Genomic DNA, 20,019 nt, shown 5'->3' with positions numbered 1-20,019 from the left:
CCACACTTGTGCTTGTACCTGGTGTAGTATTCAACGAGATGGTGAAAACAAAATAATGGCTCTGCTGGTTTTAAGAACCAGGGAGCTCTAGAATTTATTCAAACTAAATATTAATCTCACCATGAGACTTACTCTGGCGATCCTCGCGCGACCTCCCGACAGGGCTTTGTTTAATGTCAAAAGCAGGACATTGAGAGTACTTACCATGGTGTTTTGTTGATGAGAACTTAATATTGTCACCATGGCAACTACTCTCCCTTTTTTTTATTTTTTTTAAATATAGAGCAAGATGCAGGAACTAACACCAATTCCAAAATAAGATAAGGATTGAGAAAGAACTTACTTCGGGGCACTCACATACCTCCCCCACACTTGAAGTTTGCAAAACTTCAAGTGAATGGAGTTCAAATCTCCTTCCATAGTTGTTCCTTCGTCAAGGCATATAGAGGGGTTGTAGTTGGTGTAGCCAACATGTTCGTAGGTGTTGTTTGTCCGTCATTCTTCTTGATCTTCCCCTGCAAAGGTTAGCGACCAAAAATACCCGAAGGAAAAATACATCCTAGAACATGCTCTTGCTTTTATTGAAGGGAAATAAATAGATGATAATCCGAGCTATCTCCCGGCAGTGCTTTGTTTTTGTGGTCATAAGCTCGACCATGCGAACCCTTGTAGCCATCATTGGTGGTGGGTCATTGTTTCACCACCGATTGTTGCAGCTAGCTACAAGGTTAGTGCCACGGTGCACCCACGAAATCTGCAATATTTATGATAAACATATACATCTACAACCAACCTCCTGAAAGTTTTACAGAAGAGGACCATAAGGTGGTTGTAGTCCTCGTGTGTGCACGGTGCACTAAGCATGTCTGACTCTGGAATTGCATTGAATGAGCATGGTATTTCAAAGATGATGGTCCCATGCTCATCTGTGGAATCCTTTTCACTGGACTCCAGAGTCGGCGCCTCACAAAATTCCATGGCCCAAGGATTCTCCATCTCAAGAGATTCATCGTGGGAAAGCATAGTTCGTCTTCACAAAAGTGAAGGGTAACTTCCGAGTCGTGCTCTTTGGAAGCAGTAGATTTTGCAACCTCAGAGAGAATGGACTCGGATGGTATGAACGGAGATTCTTGCATCATTTCCTTGAGCGGGTTTGGCTCAGGAAAATGCTTCGCCATAGAGTTTTCCAAGCAAAATGTAGCAGTGGTAGAAGAAGTTTTCCTAAGCATTTCATCTAGGCTTCCTTGAGATGCGAGAAGTTTTTCAAGCGGGAAGCCTAGGAGAAGATCAAAATCGAGGATATCGAAGATATGGAAATCTACGTTGACCTCAATTTTGTCTATTATGAGCGGCATGGCACTTGCAACCCCCCGACATCTAAGGATGGTCTTAGCGTAACATTGCCCAGAAGAGTGTACGCTAAGTGCCATGGCAAAACATTAACCTCCATGATGGAGTTAATGTGGGCTTCTACTGTGGTTCCCCCTATTGAGCAAGGAGTGATCGTGGAGGGTGAGCTAATCCAAATTGCTTCAGAAAAGTGTTTCTCTCCATCTAACCAATCCTCCTTCGTGGCTTCCTCGAGAGGTGTTTCATTACGGGGGTCAGGAGGAGAAGGAGGTACCGTAGGCCTAAGGGGAGGTTCTGTCAAGGAATTTTGAGACAGAAGAAAGTTCCTCCCCAACTTGGGCATTTATGAGATTCGAGGTGTATTTATGGTTTCCCGTTGATTCATCCTCGAATCTGGAAGAGAACTTCGGGGGGTGAATCTCTTTTCCCTCCGATGTTCCTAGTTCGGGCGAGGTTTCTAGAGCTAAATCTAAGGATGTGGAAGATGAAAGATTGGGTTCAGCCGCTAGAAGATCCTCATGGGTCAACTCACACTCCTCTTGGAGAGGATCAGACTCGGCTGACAAGGAGGTATACTCGGCAATATAATCTAGAATTTTATTAGCCTCAGCCGGAAACATATGGAGGGGTACTCCTCCGGTGATTGAGTTGAGATGATCGGCGGATTCCTTATCGAGACTCCTCTTAAATTTCCATAGGACTAAAGGATTGACTATTGACATGGTAGGGTCGGACTTCACTAGGAGCGAAAATCTGGCCCAGGTTGTGCCTAAAGTTTCCTTCTCATTCTGCTGGAAGAACATGACAGAGAATGTCTTCTTGAAAGAGTCCCAGCTGCCCTTTCCGGTATATGTATAAGACGTGTACCATTGCTTTGCCCTCCCTTTAAGAGAGAGGAAACAACATCCACCGGAAGACTTCTTGTTTCATGCTTGCAGAGGCAAAGCGTGAACAAAGCTGCTCGTACTCCCGCATATGGTAGTCTGGGTTCTCGCTACTTAACCCAGAGAAGGAAAGCTCCCGAACCATAGTGATAAGGTCGGGACAAGGTTCATAGCCGGATGTGGAAGAGGATGGTGGCTCATTGAACTCGCCCCTTGAGGTGGAGAGGCTGTGAAAGGATGGCTTCTCCATGGGTAGTGTGACACCCTAGGTGTCTGCACAGTAGAATTGCATTTATTTTGTGCATCATGTGCTTAATTTGCTTGAAAAAAGGATCTTATTGTAAAAATAAAAGGTTATTTGTGTAAATATGATTTAATGCAAGGTCTTTTTCTATAACTTAATTTGAATAGGGAGAGCAAATATTGCTTTTGTGAAGGGTTTATTTGCAAAATTCAGTGTAATCATTACATGGCAGAAAACTTTGCTTTTTAGTTTGAAATTAAACTGAATTTGCAATGGAAAAGACAAAAGTCCATTAAATTCAAAATCCATCCTTTGTTTTCAAAATAACTCTTAAACCTTTGGTCAAATCAATTTTTGCACAACATCAAAGTTGTAGATCTTGAAAAGTTGAACAACTTTCATGTTGGGCACTTTTTCATTTGAGCTCTAGTTTAGATGTTATTTTTGGTTTACAGTGGGACCCCTGAAATTTTTGGATTTTGCAAAGAGGTCCAAACTCCTTCTTCTACCTCTCTGCCTCTCTGCTTCAGCGCCGCTGGCGCAGAGCGGCGCCGCCGCCACCGAGGGAGGCCGCAGGCCACCTCCTGTTTAGCCCGCCGCCTCACGTGGCACCCCCGCGCACCCCGGGACCCACCTCCCCTCGCGCTGGAGCCCCCTCCCCTCGCCGCGCCGCCCCAGCCGAGCTCCGCGGCTGCCACCTCGCCGTTGCCATGGCCAGCGCAGCGCAATGCCCCGAACCCCCAACTTGCGCACGCCTCAGCACCCAGAGCACCCCCGCAATGCATTCCCCTCACTCCTTTGCCGCTTCCCCGCTCCGAACCCCCAGAACACCATCGCCGCTCACCTGCACGTCGGCGAGCTCGACGCCACCGTGAACCCGCTGCTCCAGACCTTTTCCGACCCTCTCGACCCCCTTGCGAGCTCCACCTTGGGCCCGCGAAGCTCACCAGCCTCCTCTTGTCGCCAATCCCTCACCGGAGAACCTCGCCGCCGTTGAACCTCCGCCGCCGCTCCCTGTCCACCGCCGTCGAGCACCTTCCCGACCTTCTCCCACCGATCCAAGACCACCAAAAGGTGCGCAGGTACTTCCTCCTTCTTTCCACTATCCTCCCCCTCGCCCCAGGGCCGGACCTCGCCGGGATTTGCAGCGCCATTCCTCCCCTGCTCCGGCCAGGGAATTCGTTTGAAAAGAAAAGAAAGTTCCAGGGGCTAATTTGAGAAATGTTCATGAACTCTAGAATTCAAATCAGTGAACTTTAAAAATGTCTAGAAATTCGTAGAAAAATCAGAAAAATGCAAATCCAAATGTTTTGGAGTCCTTGTTACAAGAACTACAAGTTTTGTTACATGCATATCTTCAGTTTTGATCCGTATTTTAATCCAAGAATAAATAGGTTTTATTTGTTCTATGAGTTATACTCAGTAACTGTATGTGGTTTTTGGCTAGCTTGTGTCTTGCAATGTTATTAGCATCTGGTAAAAATTTGAAACCTTTTACACATCTTTAGTTAGGTAAAAGTTTCAAGATTCCTAAATCTACTAGTTTTGCTAATTTATTTGTGCTGGTAGAAATAATCAAGTTATGAGTGTAAAACTTCTTCCATGCTTACATGTTACTAAAACCTTGCTGTTTCCCAAGTTTGGGAAATGTTCGATTTGTTTAACTATTTCTTTGATTTAATGCTTGTTAAGTAGGCTTTAATTATGATAAATAGTTTCCTTGCTTAGAAAATTCTGAGAATTTTTGTGAAACTCTATTTCTGTCATATGTTCATGTATGTAAAATTTAGGATCCAGAATGTAACACCCTAATTTAAATTTCAGCATTTATTAATAAATTTAATTGGTTTTATTTAAATTTCTAAGGTTTATTGTGTTTAGTAGGGCATTTAATTCAATTTTGTTCCTTAAGTAATTAAAATTTTATCATAGGTTTAAATTTTGGTGTTGCATTCATGCTGGTGCATAGTTTTAATTGATTGAGCGTGGTTTGAATTCAAATTTGTATTTGAATTCAAACTTTGTTTGAATTAGAAATAGAATTAGAAAAGAGGAGAGAAATAGAAAAGGAAGGCCCAAACCTCAGCCCAACCCGCAGCCCACTTCTCTCCCCACGCCGGCCCAGTTTTCCCCCCGCGGCCCACTCCCTCGCTCCCCGCGCTCACTCCGGCCCACGCCGCGCGTGCAGCCCAGTCCACCTCGCGGCCTCAGCCGCATCGCCCCGCCCCGCGCGCTACAACCGCTGCCACGCCGGACCCGCACGTCAGCGCCCCCGCCTCACCCCGCTGACCTCCCGGCCCCGCTAGCAGGTTCGTCTCCCCCGCGCAACGCTCGCGCAACGGCCGCGCCAGTCCCGCCTGGATTCTCGGCGAGGTTACCATCTCGGCGCGCCCTCCCAAGATCACCGCCCGGCCTCTATTTAGCATCCCGCGACCCCCCTGCACCTCCTCCCATCCGCAGCCGCCTCCCCACAAACCCTAGCCACCACCCCGCTCTACTCCGCCGCGCCGAGTCCCCTGCTCCGCCGTGGCCACGCCGCACCGGCGTGCCCCAGCCCCTGCAGACCCCCGCTCCGGCTCCGCCTCAGGCCCAGGAACGACCCCGAGGCCTCCCCGCACCATCACCTGCAACGGCCGGGATCTCCCCGGAGCGCTGCCACGGGTAAGCTGACTTGCCTCCGCGATTTCCTCGCCGCCAGCGACTTCGAAGCCCCCTGACCCCTCTAGAATCCCCGCAGGAGCTTCACGAGTCGAAACCTCGGATCCAGAGACCCGGAGGACCACCTCAGCGACCGGTCCGCGAGCACCGCACCTCCTCGCCGCCAGAGTTCGCCGTCGAGCCCCTGCGCCGGACTCGCCCTTCGATCCACCCCCCTTGGTGAGCCTCTGACCGGCTTCCTATTTTGTTTGTGCTAGCTAGCTCGGCCTGTAGGACGCCCTAGCACCTAGGACGCCACACGCCGGCGAGCGCCACCGCGCAGAGCCGCCGCCGCCATCGCTCTCACCGCTCGGACCTTCCCCGTGCCCACCTAAGTGCCCAGGTGGACTACACGTTCCGCGGGCATGCTCCTAGGCCCAAGACCGAGTCAAATCCACCCCCGGAGTGCCGGAAACGGCGAACCCCGGTGAGCCGCCGCCGCGGGAGCTCGACTCCGGTGACCCACGCCGCCACCGTCGCCCCCTTTCGATCTGGTCCATCCGATCCGCAATCAACGGATTAGATTAGATCCTGCGTACCTCTTCATTTTGGCGCACACGATCGCGATCCAACGGCCCAGGGCCGTTGACCACGCTAGATACCGGTCAGTGGTGGTAGTTTTTCTAAAGACACCCCCATGTTTCCTGTTATCAACCCGCAGTCCACCCCTTTTGAAAAATAATTGCGGTTTGGCCCAGTTTTTAGCGTCTAAGCCCCTGGACTTCTACCTTTTAGAACCCGCAGTCCAAACCTTGAGTTTTTGCACGCTAGCCCTTAGATTAACTGTTAATTATGTTTTAGCCCTCGGTTTTTGCAGAAAACCCCCTGGAACTTCAGTTTTCTTACAAATAAGCCCCTAGAACTTGTTTTTAGCCTAGAAAATGCGTTTTAGCTCCGTTTTAGGCATTCTTTATGTCCACGCGATCGTTGTAACGCGTAGAATAGTTTTAGCTTAGTTTTTCTTGATGTTTTTATGTATTGATGTACTGTTTCTCAGCTTTTGTTAGTGTTTGCTTGTATGCTTATTGCTGTGCATTGTTTTGGCCATGTGTTCGTGAGTAGACGTTGATCCATCTGAGGAGCCCCAGTACCAGTACCCGGAGCAGCCGTCTTCTGACCACTTTGAGCAGCAGCAGGAGCAGTACGAGGAAGGCAAGTATAACATGAACAACATATCATATTTAAATACATTTTCATACTGCATTTTAATACTGTATGCCTATAAGGACTTTCCTAGCCACTTTATATCTTTTATATATACCTTTGGGTTGCATTTTGGTTAGTTGTGCTAGGTTGCTACGCTATAACACACTCTGGTCCTTTTTAATTAATTTGATTAATGGTTTACTTGAACTTAATTCTGAGAGTGGCCCTCTGTGTGGATGAGTGGCTCACGTCTCGTTAAAAAATGGTTTTTGTAGAAACATGGTTTAGGGGGCCAGCACGATGCTTAGTGCTTGGTTGGCCACTCTCCATAAGGACCGGTTCATAGAGCAACAACCTGGGACAACAGCGCTACCACAAGACTGGAATGGGACGGTCTTGGCTTACTAATTAGGTCCTTTTGGTTTGGAGTAACTTACCTGCGGGGCAAAGGGTGGTAAGCTTCAATGGTCCCTGCTCCTCCGGCTTGGTCTGTGCTTGGTTTGCGCACCTGTGCTTGTACCCCTGGAGGTGGGCCCCATCGTCGCTGATCTAACTCTTCGCGGTTACGCCTTACCAACGAGATTCTTTGTAACGGCCTCGTAGTGAGTTTGCTAGTCATCTCACCTAAGGAAGTGTGATGAACCTCTAGCGTAGCTCACGACTTGTGGGTAAAGATGTGCAACCTCTGCAGAGTGTAAAACTGGTATACTAGCCGTGCTCACGGTTATGAGCGGCCCAGATCCTCCTTTTGATTAGTGGGGTTGTCTCCTTCCGACGAGGGAGGTGCCTCTCGGGGTTACCTTGGTGGCTTGGTTTTGGTTTGGGTCTCAATAGTAACATGTTTAATTTTGATTAATTACTATGTAACTGGGTTAATGGTAATTCATCAATTCATAGTAAATAGCTTTAATAAAATTTTGCCAAGACATAAAAGCTAATGCAGTCAGTCAGCCAACCTTAGAGCCTCATAGTTTGTGTTATACTTGTTGAGTACAAGTTGTGTACTCAGTCTTGCCTCTTCTCTACTTTTTCCTCTTGGCTATGCTACTGCTGCTCAGTTCCTGCCGACACGTGGGAGTTCGCTCAGCGCTACCAGGACTACGAGGACTTCTAGGTGTTCGTCTCCCAGTCGACGTCCCTGTGGCGCCCTGCTCAGCTTCGGAGAGTTTTTATCGTATTTGTACTTCGCTTCCGCTGTATCAGACATTTTGTCATTAATGTAATAAATAACATTCGTATTCGCTTTATTATGTCTTTTTACGTGATATGTGCTATGATATACTGTTCATTCTATTGTATATACGTGTGACTTGATCCTGGCACGTATATGATTGCTCGGTTTATGTCCTTTTATAAACCGGGTGTTACACAGAATTAGTATAGAACTTCCTGTACTAATTAGTTTTATAATATGTGGTTTACTTTTGTCAAAATTATTACTTCAGTTTTATGCCTACATAAATTCTGAAAAATATATAGTACGTTCATAAGCATATGAATACTGTTCTGAAAAATTTTGAACTTCATAAGTGTTGTAGTTTGTTTTGAAGAATTTAATCTTGCTCTAGGTGTAGTCTGAATAACTGTTTTACTCTGATTAATTGGTTGCTTGAAATGGCATGAATTTTTCAGCATAGATTACTCTTTGTACTTCCTGTTTGAAGTAATTTTACTGAATTTAGATTCTGTTTGTGTACTGAGTTACTCAATTCTTTGCCAACCATGATTTACATGCTTTATAAACTAAATGAAACTTACTTTGTAAGTATAATCAAATTGCCTTGTGATGTTAATCATGTTGTTTTGTGAAGCAAGAAATGTTATATAACTACTCTATAAACGCTTGCCCATGTGAATGTATGTTTGTTATTTGTTAGACTACAACTTTATCGTGAAGCATGTTTGTGGTAATACTATTTCTTGCATCCCATATAGATACGACTGTTTTAGCGGACGGGACGTACGAGTTGATCCCGGAGTCTGAAGAAGGTGATCAAGAGGGCTAGCTGAACGCCACTGTTCAATATCATGACCTTGTGTGAGACCCCGTTTGTGTTGATGAATTCTGCTAAGGTCGCGGTGTGTGGTAGCGGTGGTTAAGTTTTTGAACGTACTATCCACATGCCGTAAATATGGTACACGGTAAGCCTAGTAGCGAATTGGACGGGGAGTGGATATACCTTTCACTCTCTCTTAGAGATAGGTTTTATTTATGTTTATGTTGCGCAACACCACGGGTGCAGGGGCGAGGTTGGTGCCCTATAGTCGGGGAGAGTGACCCTATCCACAAACCGGAAAGAAAGGTAAACGGTTGTTTGGGAATGACCCGACGGTGTTCCAAACGTGTGTGTTAGGTCTGCCTGGCCAGGTTAACAAATTCGATTCGAATCGTCCGCTTCTCACAGTTTATGACTGCTTGATCCCTTTGCCACACAGAGTTATAAGAGCAACATTATTATGATCAATCTTGATGTTTGACTAAAGTTCTACCATGGTTGGATAGGATTAGTTGCTTACATAGAATGGTTAATCAACTAGAATATGGAAAGCTAAAATGTGAAGTAAGGACCTACTCTTTATTGCTTTTCAGCAAAAAGGAAACCAGAGCCTTACAAAACCCTGCATAGTCTACCTAGGTGGGCTAAGTATACCCATTGACGGTTAAGTCTTGCTGAGTATTAGAATACTCAGCCTTGCTATTGAAACCTTTTTCAGGTATGAATTTTGAGGACCAGATTGCTAGTCTATCTTGGCCCTGCTCTTTGCCTCCTGGCTGGTCCGTAGAATGGGATCCGTCTTCGACCAGCAATGACCCCGATGAGTGATACCTTGCTTGGGCTAGCTTGGTATACTTTTACGATGTGTTGTAGCCGTCGTGTTTTCTTTCCGCTGCTTTCCAACTCTAAACTTAACCTTATGGCTTGTTTAAGGTTTTACTAAGTTTGGATCTGTAATAAGTACTTTGAAACTTGTTGTAATAAATACTATGCCTATGTTGTAAAATATGTATGGTTGTAATATCTCTGGACTCGCCTTCATGCGGGGTATGCTTGTTCGATCCGAGAACCGGTGGTTGTATCGTGACATTACCCGACAGACCAAGAATTGTTCCGTTTGAAGTGCATTTGTGTCGGTGTTGCCTTTATGGTGATGGCCAGCGCACTTGAGCTGGGATAATTCAGGTGGTTCTGCCACAGGTAGCGGGGGTAAAGATAGCAGGAAGAAAACTAAAAATGATACGGGATAAATCCTGTGGGGTAGAGAAGCTTTTGAAGGATAGCTTCTCTATGGATAGCGGGGGTCAAGGTAGAAGGAAAGAAAAGAAAAAGATACGAGGACGACTAGGTTCGAAGAAAGATACAGCAACCGTTCCCCGGCAACGGCGCCAGAAAGCTTGTTGGGTATTTTAGCGTCACGAATAAATCCGCAAGTGCACGGATACCATTATAGCTTTCACCTGAGAGTATTCCAAGGGTTATCGAGTCCACAGGGAACGTGTGTGCACTCTCTTCTATTCTAATCGGTCCAAGGACACACCAAGATGGATAGAAGGGTAGAGAGGATTCCTAAGATAGTGCTACTGCCGAGTTAAAGGTCGATCTCTCGGGCACAATACTCGCTGTGGGCACCGGCTTACAACTGGTTTTCCAGTCGACTCCGGCCAATAGCTCTACGCTATATCCGAACGTGGAGGATTACGAAGGACTAATAGGGCCGTCACCACCTACGGCCTACCTCTAACAAACCGTGGGATATAAGGCAAACGAAGGATAACCCCTAGCCTAGACACCACATCTACGCTATTGATTACTACTGCAGTCTAACTACATATCTCGAGCCGTAGCAAACTATAGCACTCTGTACGAATACAGAGCGACGAACCCGCGAGTAAGAGAACTGATCTCACTCAACTACAAGCACTACTAGCATCTACTATACCAAGTAAAATACTAGAGATAGGAACTACAAATACTTACTAAATACCAAGAATGTAGCAGCATCCGTAGAGGTACAAGCTGGGAGCAGAGAGCCGACACCCCGGCACTTATCCCGAACTAATCTCTCACTCTCCTAGAGGTACAAAATGGAGAAGAGCGCCGAAGACCGGCGTCCCTCCTGAGTACCTTTATCCTCTCCCTATTCTAAGACAACTCTAAATGCAAGAGAAGGTGTGAAGCTCACACTTGGTGGTCACTTGGTGGTGTGTCTCAAATGGAACCCCTCCCCTCATATATATAAGAGGGAGCCATGTTACTTTCGGCCGAGGATTGCAGCTCTACCCCCTGGAACCGACCTTGGGAGCCAGTGAGGTGCTGCCACGCGTCAAGGCTGAGGCAGTGGGGCCCATGGGCCAGGTCGGCCGACCTAGTAGGTCGGTCGGCCTGCTCGAGGCTCCAACCGCCCCCAAACTTGATGTTTGGGCTGTCCTAGTGTCGCTTGTCCTAAGCCCATGGGGCATGGCCTGTCGTACGCTTGTTTGCTGGGGTATTTGTGCTTGTTTTGATCCGTTTAAGCCTGAATCTCATACTCTAATTGGTTGCACCTTTTGCCTTGAACTGAGAAGTGTGTTTCCCTGCTCATGAAGTGTGTTTTCACCCTTATTTCACCTGCATACAAATATTTACCAACACTCGTGGAAATGGTCAGTAATAAACCCCTACCACTAGGTTGATGTTTATATTTCATGTGTTTATGCAGGAGTTGACGGCCTAGATTTAGTACTTAGTAGCCGTCAACAAGGAGATCCTAGTAGCGGAGAATATAGACCCGGAGACTCTGGCAGTTTCCAGTACTCCAGTTCCACCAATTCCAGAGTCAGCAGCTCCTGTTACCTCCACAGCTAACAGTGTTGCCATGGAGATCAAGAGAGTAGACAAGGAGATCCTAGCAGAGCAGAATACAGACTCGGGGACTCTGCTAGTTTCCAGTACTCCAGTTCCACCTCTTAATGTTCAAGATGATCGTCCAATGGCATCAATTTCTGTCGGCCGTGGTGATATCCGTGTTGGTATTGATTACGTTTACGGCTCCCCGGCTTCTCCTGCTGGGGAATCGCCTGTGCATGAGGCGTCAGGAACTCCAGAGCATGTCAACCCTGCCCATGAGGAGGCAACTTCTCCTCCTCCCACTCTGGACACAGCTCTGGAAAGTAGCAACTCAGCCGAGCCGAGTGACGAGCATCATCACTCAGGGCTGGCAGGTCAGGACACAGCTCAGGCTGACAGCAGCCCAGATGAGACCAGGAGGCCGGGCGAGGACTTTGCAGAGAAGATGGGCGAGCAGCAGCCCTCACAGCTGGCAGTTCAGGCCACAAATCAGACAGGCAGGAGGCCAGACACCGACTCCGGTACTGCGGCCGTCAAAGTTGAGTACCATTCGCCTATCAGAGTTGATGACATGACTATATATATCAGCTATATGCATGGTTTTTTGTAGATACAGTTCCATGATTTTGTCTGATGCTGGCTTTCCTATTTGGTGTTATATTTGGCAGGAAGAGGTGAAGACCTGACTAAGTTGCTAGGAAGAAGAAAAGGCCTGATTATTTTGAGTTTGTCATTTTTTTGGGGATATCTGGTGCAACGTCCTTTTAGTAGTTTGACTACTAAGTGAAGACCTGACCTACTATATATGTGTGCTATAAAATATGTGAAGTGCAGTCTTACTATATAGTTGTTTATGCAGCAACATGAATATCCAAAATGAAATGACTTGCAATTTGATATGGGGGGCACTTTACGTGATTAGTAGGTAGCAATTACTGTTCATCCAAAGGCAAAGAAGGTGCTGATGTTGAAGCTACTCATTCATGTGTGGTTGTGGTCATGTAGAACTCTGTATACACCTCGTCACTTGTTATCGTCGTGTATACACCTCACGATCCTAACGGGCCCGACTAAATTGGTTAAGTAGGACATTCCATTCATCGGATGATCTTTGTGGAGTGCAAGGTAACATTCCAAGTTCACTGCACTCACCGGATCGACCTAGGATGGCACCATATGTCCTCACCGTATAATCTTTCTGGGGTGCAACTTAATATTCCTAGATTAGTGCACTCATCGGTTACACGTGTGGTGTCACCGTACACCCTCACCGTATGATGTTTCTGGAGTGCAAGGACCTGACTATATCCAAAATGAAATGACTTACAATTTTAATTTTGAAATGGAGGTACTTTAAGTGATTATTGTACACAAGTCAAGGTTGCAACTTTCAAATGAACTTTGGTACAGCCAACACAGGACAGCATTGCTGAACACCACGGGCACCAGACTAGGTTCCATCACGAAATGTGCTGAGACAAAACAGAAACGTCCGCTGAATTCCCCGGTCTGACTGGTGAGTGCAGTAAAACATGAACTCGGTCGTCAAAATTCAAGTCCTTTGAGTTCATACTCAGATTGTTTAACGAACAACTTTCAAAAAAAAAGATTGTTTAACGAACTTGCGCCACACCAAACCTCTAGGCTTATTCTTGTTGCTAGGGAGGTTGACGCACATTTAACTTTAGCAAATGGCAAAAACATCAAGAAGTCGTGGGGATATTAAGCTTGCAGCACGATTGAATTGAGATAAGCAAAAGCAAACACTAACATACACATAGGGAGAGCATGGCCGCAACATTTGTATTCACCGGTTAGTTATGTGGGTGTAGAAAACTTGGAAATTGTTTGATTCCTGCAGCGACGGCTGAGATTCCGAAAGCTCGAGGGAGGCTGAGGGGACGCGCGGTTTGTTTACTGCAGCGTCGGTTTGGATTCCCAGTCCCGGGGAGGGGTGCGAGCGGGCGCGGTAACGGTTGTGTGCCCGACGCGTCCTTTGCGATTGCAGAGGGCCGTATATGCCTCGTCGCTCGGCATTTGTAGGGTTCCTCTCCTCTCCACCGATCCAATACAACTTCGCCGGCCCTCACGCACGACGAAAGCCTCTATCGCAGGCAAGCCGTAGAGTGACCCGATGGTTGGCCCTCGCTCCCGCTCCCGATCCCGCTTCTGATCTCCGTTTACGGTTGCTGCTCCGGCTGCGGCAGCGCCTCCGTCAACCACCACGGCTGCGTGGTCGCCGACGCCTCTGCCGCCGTCCTCCCACGTGCTCTTCTATCTGCAGTCTCCTGCTTCGGCATGGCTCACGAGCGAAGATGCCAGCAAGGACACCGGAGGAGATTGCGGCGACAATGTTTCGACGCCGGCGTCGGAGATCACGTACATCACGTATTGGTGCGATGAGCTGCAAGCTTCTACTCCGAACGTGGGAGGAGTTTGTGACAAGAATAGCTGGACGCCGGAGCCGCAGAGCACGCGCAGCACGTTGTGGGGTGTTTGGCCGCCATCTCCGGAGAAGAAGCGCTTGTGCGCCACTCTGGCCGGTCCCCCGGACTCGAGGGATCAAGGTGTTTCATTCAAGGGGAGGATCCTCCAAATGACGGTGACATGTGACACGGCGGTGGCAGTGATATTTCTTGAAGAAATTCGAGGTACCCCACCACAACGCTGCATGATCATTGGATTGGACACCGAGTGGAAAACGCTCGATGGCGGCGGCTTCACGACGGCTCTCCTGCAGTTGTGTGTCGGAACTCGTGTGCTTGTCTTTCAGGTCCTCAATGCCGCCGGCGGCGACCTCCTCGAAGTCTTGAAGAGCTTCCTGTCAAAGGAGGACCACATCTTCACCGGTGCACACATCGAGAATGACGTGAAGCGGCTGCTGGATGACTTCGGCGTCACAATAAGCAATCCGACTGACCTCCAGATTGTAGTCCCCCAAGCCGCTTCCAGATTCGAGCACCTCGGTGGTCCACATCCCGAATACGGATTTCGTCAATCGTCCCTCGAGTAGATCGCATCAGAGGTGTTGTGCCTACCTCATGTCCGCAAGCCGGATGCCAACCACAGAATGTGGCACGTGCGGGATTTGGGCTACTTGCAGGTGAAGTACGCCGCCGTAGACGCGTACCTGTCTTATGAGGTCGCGAATCAATTGGAGGTCAGGGATGGCTATAGATTTAAGTAGTTTGTAATGGCTTGATCTCCAGGATTTGTTTCAGTAACTGTCGATGTTCTGTTTGAAATGTCCGCATCTCCAGTGTGGCTGCCGTAACTTTGTGAGGTGGGCTACTAATTTGGAATCCAACCAATTGACTGCCAAAAATTATGTATGTGCGAATTAGGGTCGGAGGCACATGCAGTAAATGCTATGAATTGATGCTTCTCGTATGGACTCAGGGTCATGATAGTGCTGTTAGCTGTGAACTGATATTGCTATCTGCCATCCATTTTCAATTTGCACTGAATTTTGCAAATTAGTTCGATTTGCATTGAAAAATGCTGCAAGAGGAGCCAACTTTTACATCAAAAGATCAGGAACTAACAGAAAACTTGCACCAAAAGCTCGGGCTCTAACAGAACAAGTCGCATTGTTCAGAACTACAAACAGACCTAACAAAAGAAAAGCCACAATGCACCTGCTAAAACCACTGGAGTTGCTCCATATCCTAAGGAACAGCCCCGAGCCAGCGGAAGGTGTCATCGCAGAGGCTCCGGATCCTGCATTCGTTGCTGTAGAAGTAGGACCAGTCAAGCCATCCATCGCGGCCGGCGGGAGCGCCGCACCAGTCCGTGATCCATCGCCAGCGCGGGGACGCGCACTGGTGATCGTCGTCGTGAGGCACTGGCCCAGCACGGGGGCCGGTAGTGGGGAGTTGTAGGGCCACACGAACCTCCACAGCATCTCGAAGGCATGCCCGCGTGGACCCGAAACCTAGCGGTCGCTGCAGACGACGAGTGCCGGGTCGTCATTCGCCACCTCCGCCAGGAGCTGCTTCGCCCGGAGGTCAGCCTCGGCACCACTGTTTGCTCGCCACAGGACCATGGCGATCATGTACGCCGTCGGCCTATGGCCGCCGCAGGCGGCTTGATCGAGGTCGTCATGCGGCGCCTGGAGAGCCCCGCCGTGGTGTCCGAAGAAAACCCTCATCCCGTTGATGAAGATACGCTCCGTCGGGTGACCGCACCAGTTGGACCGGTCAGCACCAGATCATCGGGTGTCCGGGAGCATTGAGTTTTAGAAAATCAATCCGGTGATTCGTACCGGTGACAACACCAATTGCATCGGTCATACATATGTTTTTAACCATAGTGTACCTGAGCATTGTGTTTCAGAAAATCAATCCGGTGATTTGTTCCGGTGGATCACCGGTCTCATAGTGATCCCCCACTGCATCCGGTGATTCGTACCGGTGACAACATCAATTGCATCGGTCATACATACGTGTGTAACCATAGTGTGGCTGAGCATTGTGTTTCAGAAAATCAATCCGGTGATTTGTTCCAGTGGATCACCGGTCTCATGGTGATCCCCCACTGCTGTTGACATGTGAGATGAAACGAAGTCACATGCACTCAATTCATATACAAATTATTCAACATTTTCACAACAGAACCGGTCTTCCTGGTGAGTGCAGTAAGAATGATGTTGCCACACATTTCACTGCAATAATTAGTACACGAAGAATTTTCATAAATGCAAAAAGGCGCTTCATAACATGGTAATACTTTGGACCCAGCCCAACAAACCAAAGTTGTATGGGAGTGGGCGCTGGACCCAGCCCACTAAGAGTAGGAGGGACAATTTTGAATCGATAGGCTCGCAGTTTACTAAAATATGGACCGGTGATGAAGATCTCGTGCAAATTGAAGTCGTCTGAGTTTGCCCTTGAAAGTTTGTTCGGTAAATGTGAAGCCCCTGAATTACTGTCCAGTGACTGTCAAAACCTTCAAACAGTGAAATCCCTGAAAGTTTATTCCTGTGACTGGTAAGTTCTTGAAACACTAGCCAGTGCGTGGGAACCACAGTTCCAACATAGTCTTGTAGTACAGGAAAACGCTTCGGTGTTCATGTACGGGAAATCTGCCGAGTACATGAAAACATGTCCGGTGAATGGCAAGCCCTTGAAAGTTTGTCCGGTGACCTTCAATCACGGTCCGGTGACATTCAATACCTCCAAACAATCGTAACATTGAAACATTGTCCAGTGACTGTTAATATCTTGAAACAATAAACCAGTGCGTGGGAACCTCAATTCGAACAGAGACGAAGTGCAGGAAAATAGTTCGGTGATGCTGTACGGTGAGAACACCGGTCTGACTTGTGAGTGCAGTGAGACATGATGTTGCACAACAATTCACAAACGGTACAGAAAGAATTCACAAACGCAAGCAGGCGCTTCATAAAATGTTTAGAGTTTGGTTACAATTCTACCAAGGAAGGTGTCTCGAAATACACCCATGCAAAACTATGTCTAATGATACAGTTCCACTAATCTACATTGCTGTCACTAACAAGGTGCACAAACAAGATGGATCCTGCTGATATACCAAGTTCTGTACCACAAGGAAAAGAAAGAATAATTTAGTCATATAACGAGGAGTTTGCCAGTGAAAGATGATGAGAAATTGCCACCTTACCTATAAACATTCTGTAGCTGCAATCGATCATTGGCAAATCATTAATCTAGCACATCTTCTGGGAGCTTTTTTTCCTACAAATGAAGATGAACATTAGTCATAACTACACATGCCTCAGACATGGCCAATTGTCAGCTTTGATGAACATTACCAAAAACTACCTCTGGTCTCAAGTGGCATGTTCGCCGATTGTGACCCTGCCTCTTACACAAGCTACATTTGGAGTCGTCTCTAGTCTTATCTGAACTTGACTTCAACTTTTTCTTCGGTGCCCCTCTGCCAGACACATGCATGGGATCCAAGACATCTCTGAATTCTTCACAATCAACCTCCGGCGCTTGTGGCAGCACCGGTCCATACATGTTCCCTTCGTTCGCTCCCGCATTTGGCATGATCACAGCAGCTTCTTGTTCAAGGACACGTTTGATCCGCTCATATCCTTCAATTGAGCGAGATGCTGTGAAGGATGCAGCGAGATTGAGATTGCGTAGCTCACGGTACCTCAGTAGGGTAGGGGAATAGTCATACATGGTGCTCTTCCTTATCGGCGGAAATGCACGCTTCGCACCCATTGTCCACCTTACCAGAACACAGCAGTCTGGAAGCATGCTCTCGTCCCGAATGCCCAATACAAAGAAGATGTGTGAGCAAGGGGTTCCAAGGGATTGCAACTTACGACAAGAACAAGAAATCTCCTTCAGATTGGCCTCTTCAGTTAATTCACATTTCACATAGTACATCATGTCTCTATCACTTATTCCTACAATATACTCAGTTGTATCATCGCCATCTAGAATCTCAACCAGAGAACACTTCTTGGCTGCTTCCATGCTGAACTGAACCTTCGTCTTAAAAACGTTTGGTGTGAACCTTTTCTTCGCGTTTACTTCGAGAATTGAAGCATCTGGATCTGTGAATGGCTCAGATTGTAGTGCATTAGCATCGTCATCCGCCTCAATTCTGCGCACCTTTGTAAGGCAGCTCTCATAGTGATGTACCATTTCTAACAAGGTCATTTTACCATCCAGTTTCATCTGTAGCCTAGAGTTCATGCTCTCACTACGTTGGTTGCTCCTCAATCCTAAATAGCGATTACCAGCATGATACGCAGCACACCAGGTTGCTCTCACCTCATACATCTGATACATCCACGAGTCCTCTGTGACATCATACGTCTCGAAAAATGCTTGCCATTTCCTCTCAATCTCTTCTATGGAGCAAAGGTCATACATAAAAATCCTGAACTAAGCCTTCACTGTATCATCGTGAACATTGCACACAAGGTTCTGCTCAATATGCCATCCACAAAGCCTATGCGGTGAATTCGGCCACATCACACTGATTGCTCTCTGCATAGCGAGGTCTCCATCAGTGATCACGGAAATAGGATGCTTTTGAACATTAGCTTCAGTAAATGTTTTCAGCAGCCACACAGAAATAATTCCACATCCGAAAATAATTGTGCGGTAATGGTGATTTACTCCAACAGAAGGAACAAGGGGCAGGTTGTACCGATTTGTTTTGTAGGTGCTATCAAATACCACAACATCACCAAATGCTTCATAATCAAGCAGACATTGAGTATCACATCAGAACATGCCCTGCAGGTGTCCTTCCCCATTAGTCTTGTACTTGAAAAAGAAATCAGAATCTCTATTTTGACGTTCCATCAGGTGACTGATTATTGTTTGAGCATCACCAGTAGCAATTATCTCCTGCTTATAGAGATGGCAGAAATTATACAAGTCCCTTGATGTATAGCCAACCTTGTCATACCCATCGTACTGCATCTTCATAATTTCAAATATCTGGTGTTTGCGGATCCTAGCAACCCCCAGCTCGACAATTTCAGCCTTCTGCGCATCACTGATTGATCGATGTGAACGCAACAGACAACCAAGGTCGGCTGGAACCAGCGGATGGTTATGTTCATCGATGAAATTTTTCACATACCACTGCCCGCTGTTTCGATCTAGTGCAATCACCAATTTTGCAGGGCATCCAACACGAGTTATATCCCGTGGCCTCCGCTTCTTAATCTCCTTCACATACTTCTCTTCACGGTAACCTTGACGACTTCAAACATACCGCCGAAGGGAGATCTCAGTGTGGTCACTGTTCCACTCAACATAGCTTTTCCTCACACTAAACCCTTTGCTAAGTGCGTATGCGTTATAAAACTGATATCCTTCATCTTCGTCAGCGAACATCTTGCTAACGATTTCACTGTACTCCATCAAATTCTCAAGATCCGCCATTTCCTACTGCACCTATCAACAACACGAAACAAATTAAATATACACATAGAAAAATCGCAGCATTTCTTTCACCTGAGAATGCAGACTACAAACAAACATTTCGCTCCAATCTTCTAATACTATCTTGACAATTTATCATCTAATCATGAAACAAGGGACCCATCAAGAGGAGGCGGAGTTCAAATACCTGTGAATGGATGCCCAAACACGAGGCAACTGGGAGAGGACGAAGCAGGCGCAGGCGGCAACCCCGCGACTCGAGGGCGTAGGGAACACAACCGGTGGCGTTCGAACCCTACCTAGCGCGCGGAGTAGGGTGACGGCATATGGCGGCGAGGTCGAGGGCAGGGAGGTCGACACAAAGAGCGAGTGCGGGGGCGAGTGGAGGGTGTCAGTGGTCACGACGGAGGAGGCAGAGCAAGGCGGCGGCGACGTCGGCGGCGACTGGGGCGGAGCAAGGCGGCGGCGAACTCGCGGCGACCGGGCGAACGCAGGCGGTAGCACTGTGTGGGCGGATAGTCCAGGGGCGTGGGGTTTTGGGGGGGGGAGGACGAAATTACCACAGTACCCTTCCACACATCAAATTAATTAAATTAATTATTTAGGGGAGGCACCGGGAGGCACCTCCAACCATTGTAAAAGACCTCTATTTGTAAACTATAGTTGGCCATATGGGAGAGAGATATTTATGTGCTACTCTGTATATTTCTCCTATAGAGGAGGGAGGCAAATAGCTTGATATAAATTAAGAAATAGAAATATAGCTTGGTGGTGTATATAATCAGTTTTCATCTCACACCCAGGATAGAGTTGTATCTAAACTTTGGAAAGGGGGTGTAATATCAAATTCTAGAACAAATAGCCTAATTTATTAAGTAGATTTCAATTCCTGCAAAAAAGAGGATCCAAACAATAATTGTCTTATATTGCAGAGTCACGCGCACAATGTTTGCTGAATTTAAGAAGTGCATTAA

General features: G+C 47.3%; 1 protein-coding gene across 1 annotated transcript; it reads right to left on the bottom strand.

Annotated features, from left to right (window-relative positions):
• Positions 1 to 16,828: 16,828 nt before the first annotated feature.
• Positions 16,829 to 19,045, bottom strand: LOC120709823 (protein FAR1-RELATED SEQUENCE 5-like). Its single transcript, XM_039995464.1, has 5 exons — positions 18,876 to 19,045; positions 18,487 to 18,653; positions 18,127 to 18,345; positions 16,949 to 17,997; positions 16,829 to 16,861 (listed from the first exon to the last, which is right to left on the bottom strand). The coding sequence occupies exons 1-5, from the start codon at positions 19,043 to 19,045 to the stop codon at positions 16,829 to 16,831; spliced, it is 1,638 nt and encodes a 545-aa protein (XP_039851398.1).
• Between the last annotated feature and the right edge of the window lie 974 nt (positions 19,046 to 20,019).

The sequence above is a fragment of the Panicum virgatum genome, chromosome 5K (genome assembly GCF_016808335.1).
Source record: "Panicum virgatum strain AP13 chromosome 5K, P.virgatum_v5, whole genome shotgun sequence".
NCBI classification, from domain to species: Eukaryota; Viridiplantae; Streptophyta; class Magnoliopsida; order Poales; family Poaceae; genus Panicum; species Panicum virgatum.
This window is presented reverse-complemented; position numbering and strand designations above follow the sequence as displayed.

Bases quoted from the DNA above. Each gene is read 5' to 3' on its own strand.
- LOC120709823 (XM_039995464.1), bottom strand. From the start codon at position 19,045: ATGGCGGATCTTGAGAATTTGATGGAGTACAGTGAAATCGTTAGCAAG. The intron at 18,654-18,875 runs GTATGTTTGAAG...TCGATCAATCAG, and splicing joins ACTGAGATCTCCCTTCGGCG to TGATGCGCAGAAGGCTGAAA. The intron at 16,862-16,948 runs GTAGTTTTTGGT...CTTCATTTGTAG, and splicing joins CATGCCACTTGAGACCAGAG to GAAAAAAAGCTCCCAGAAGA.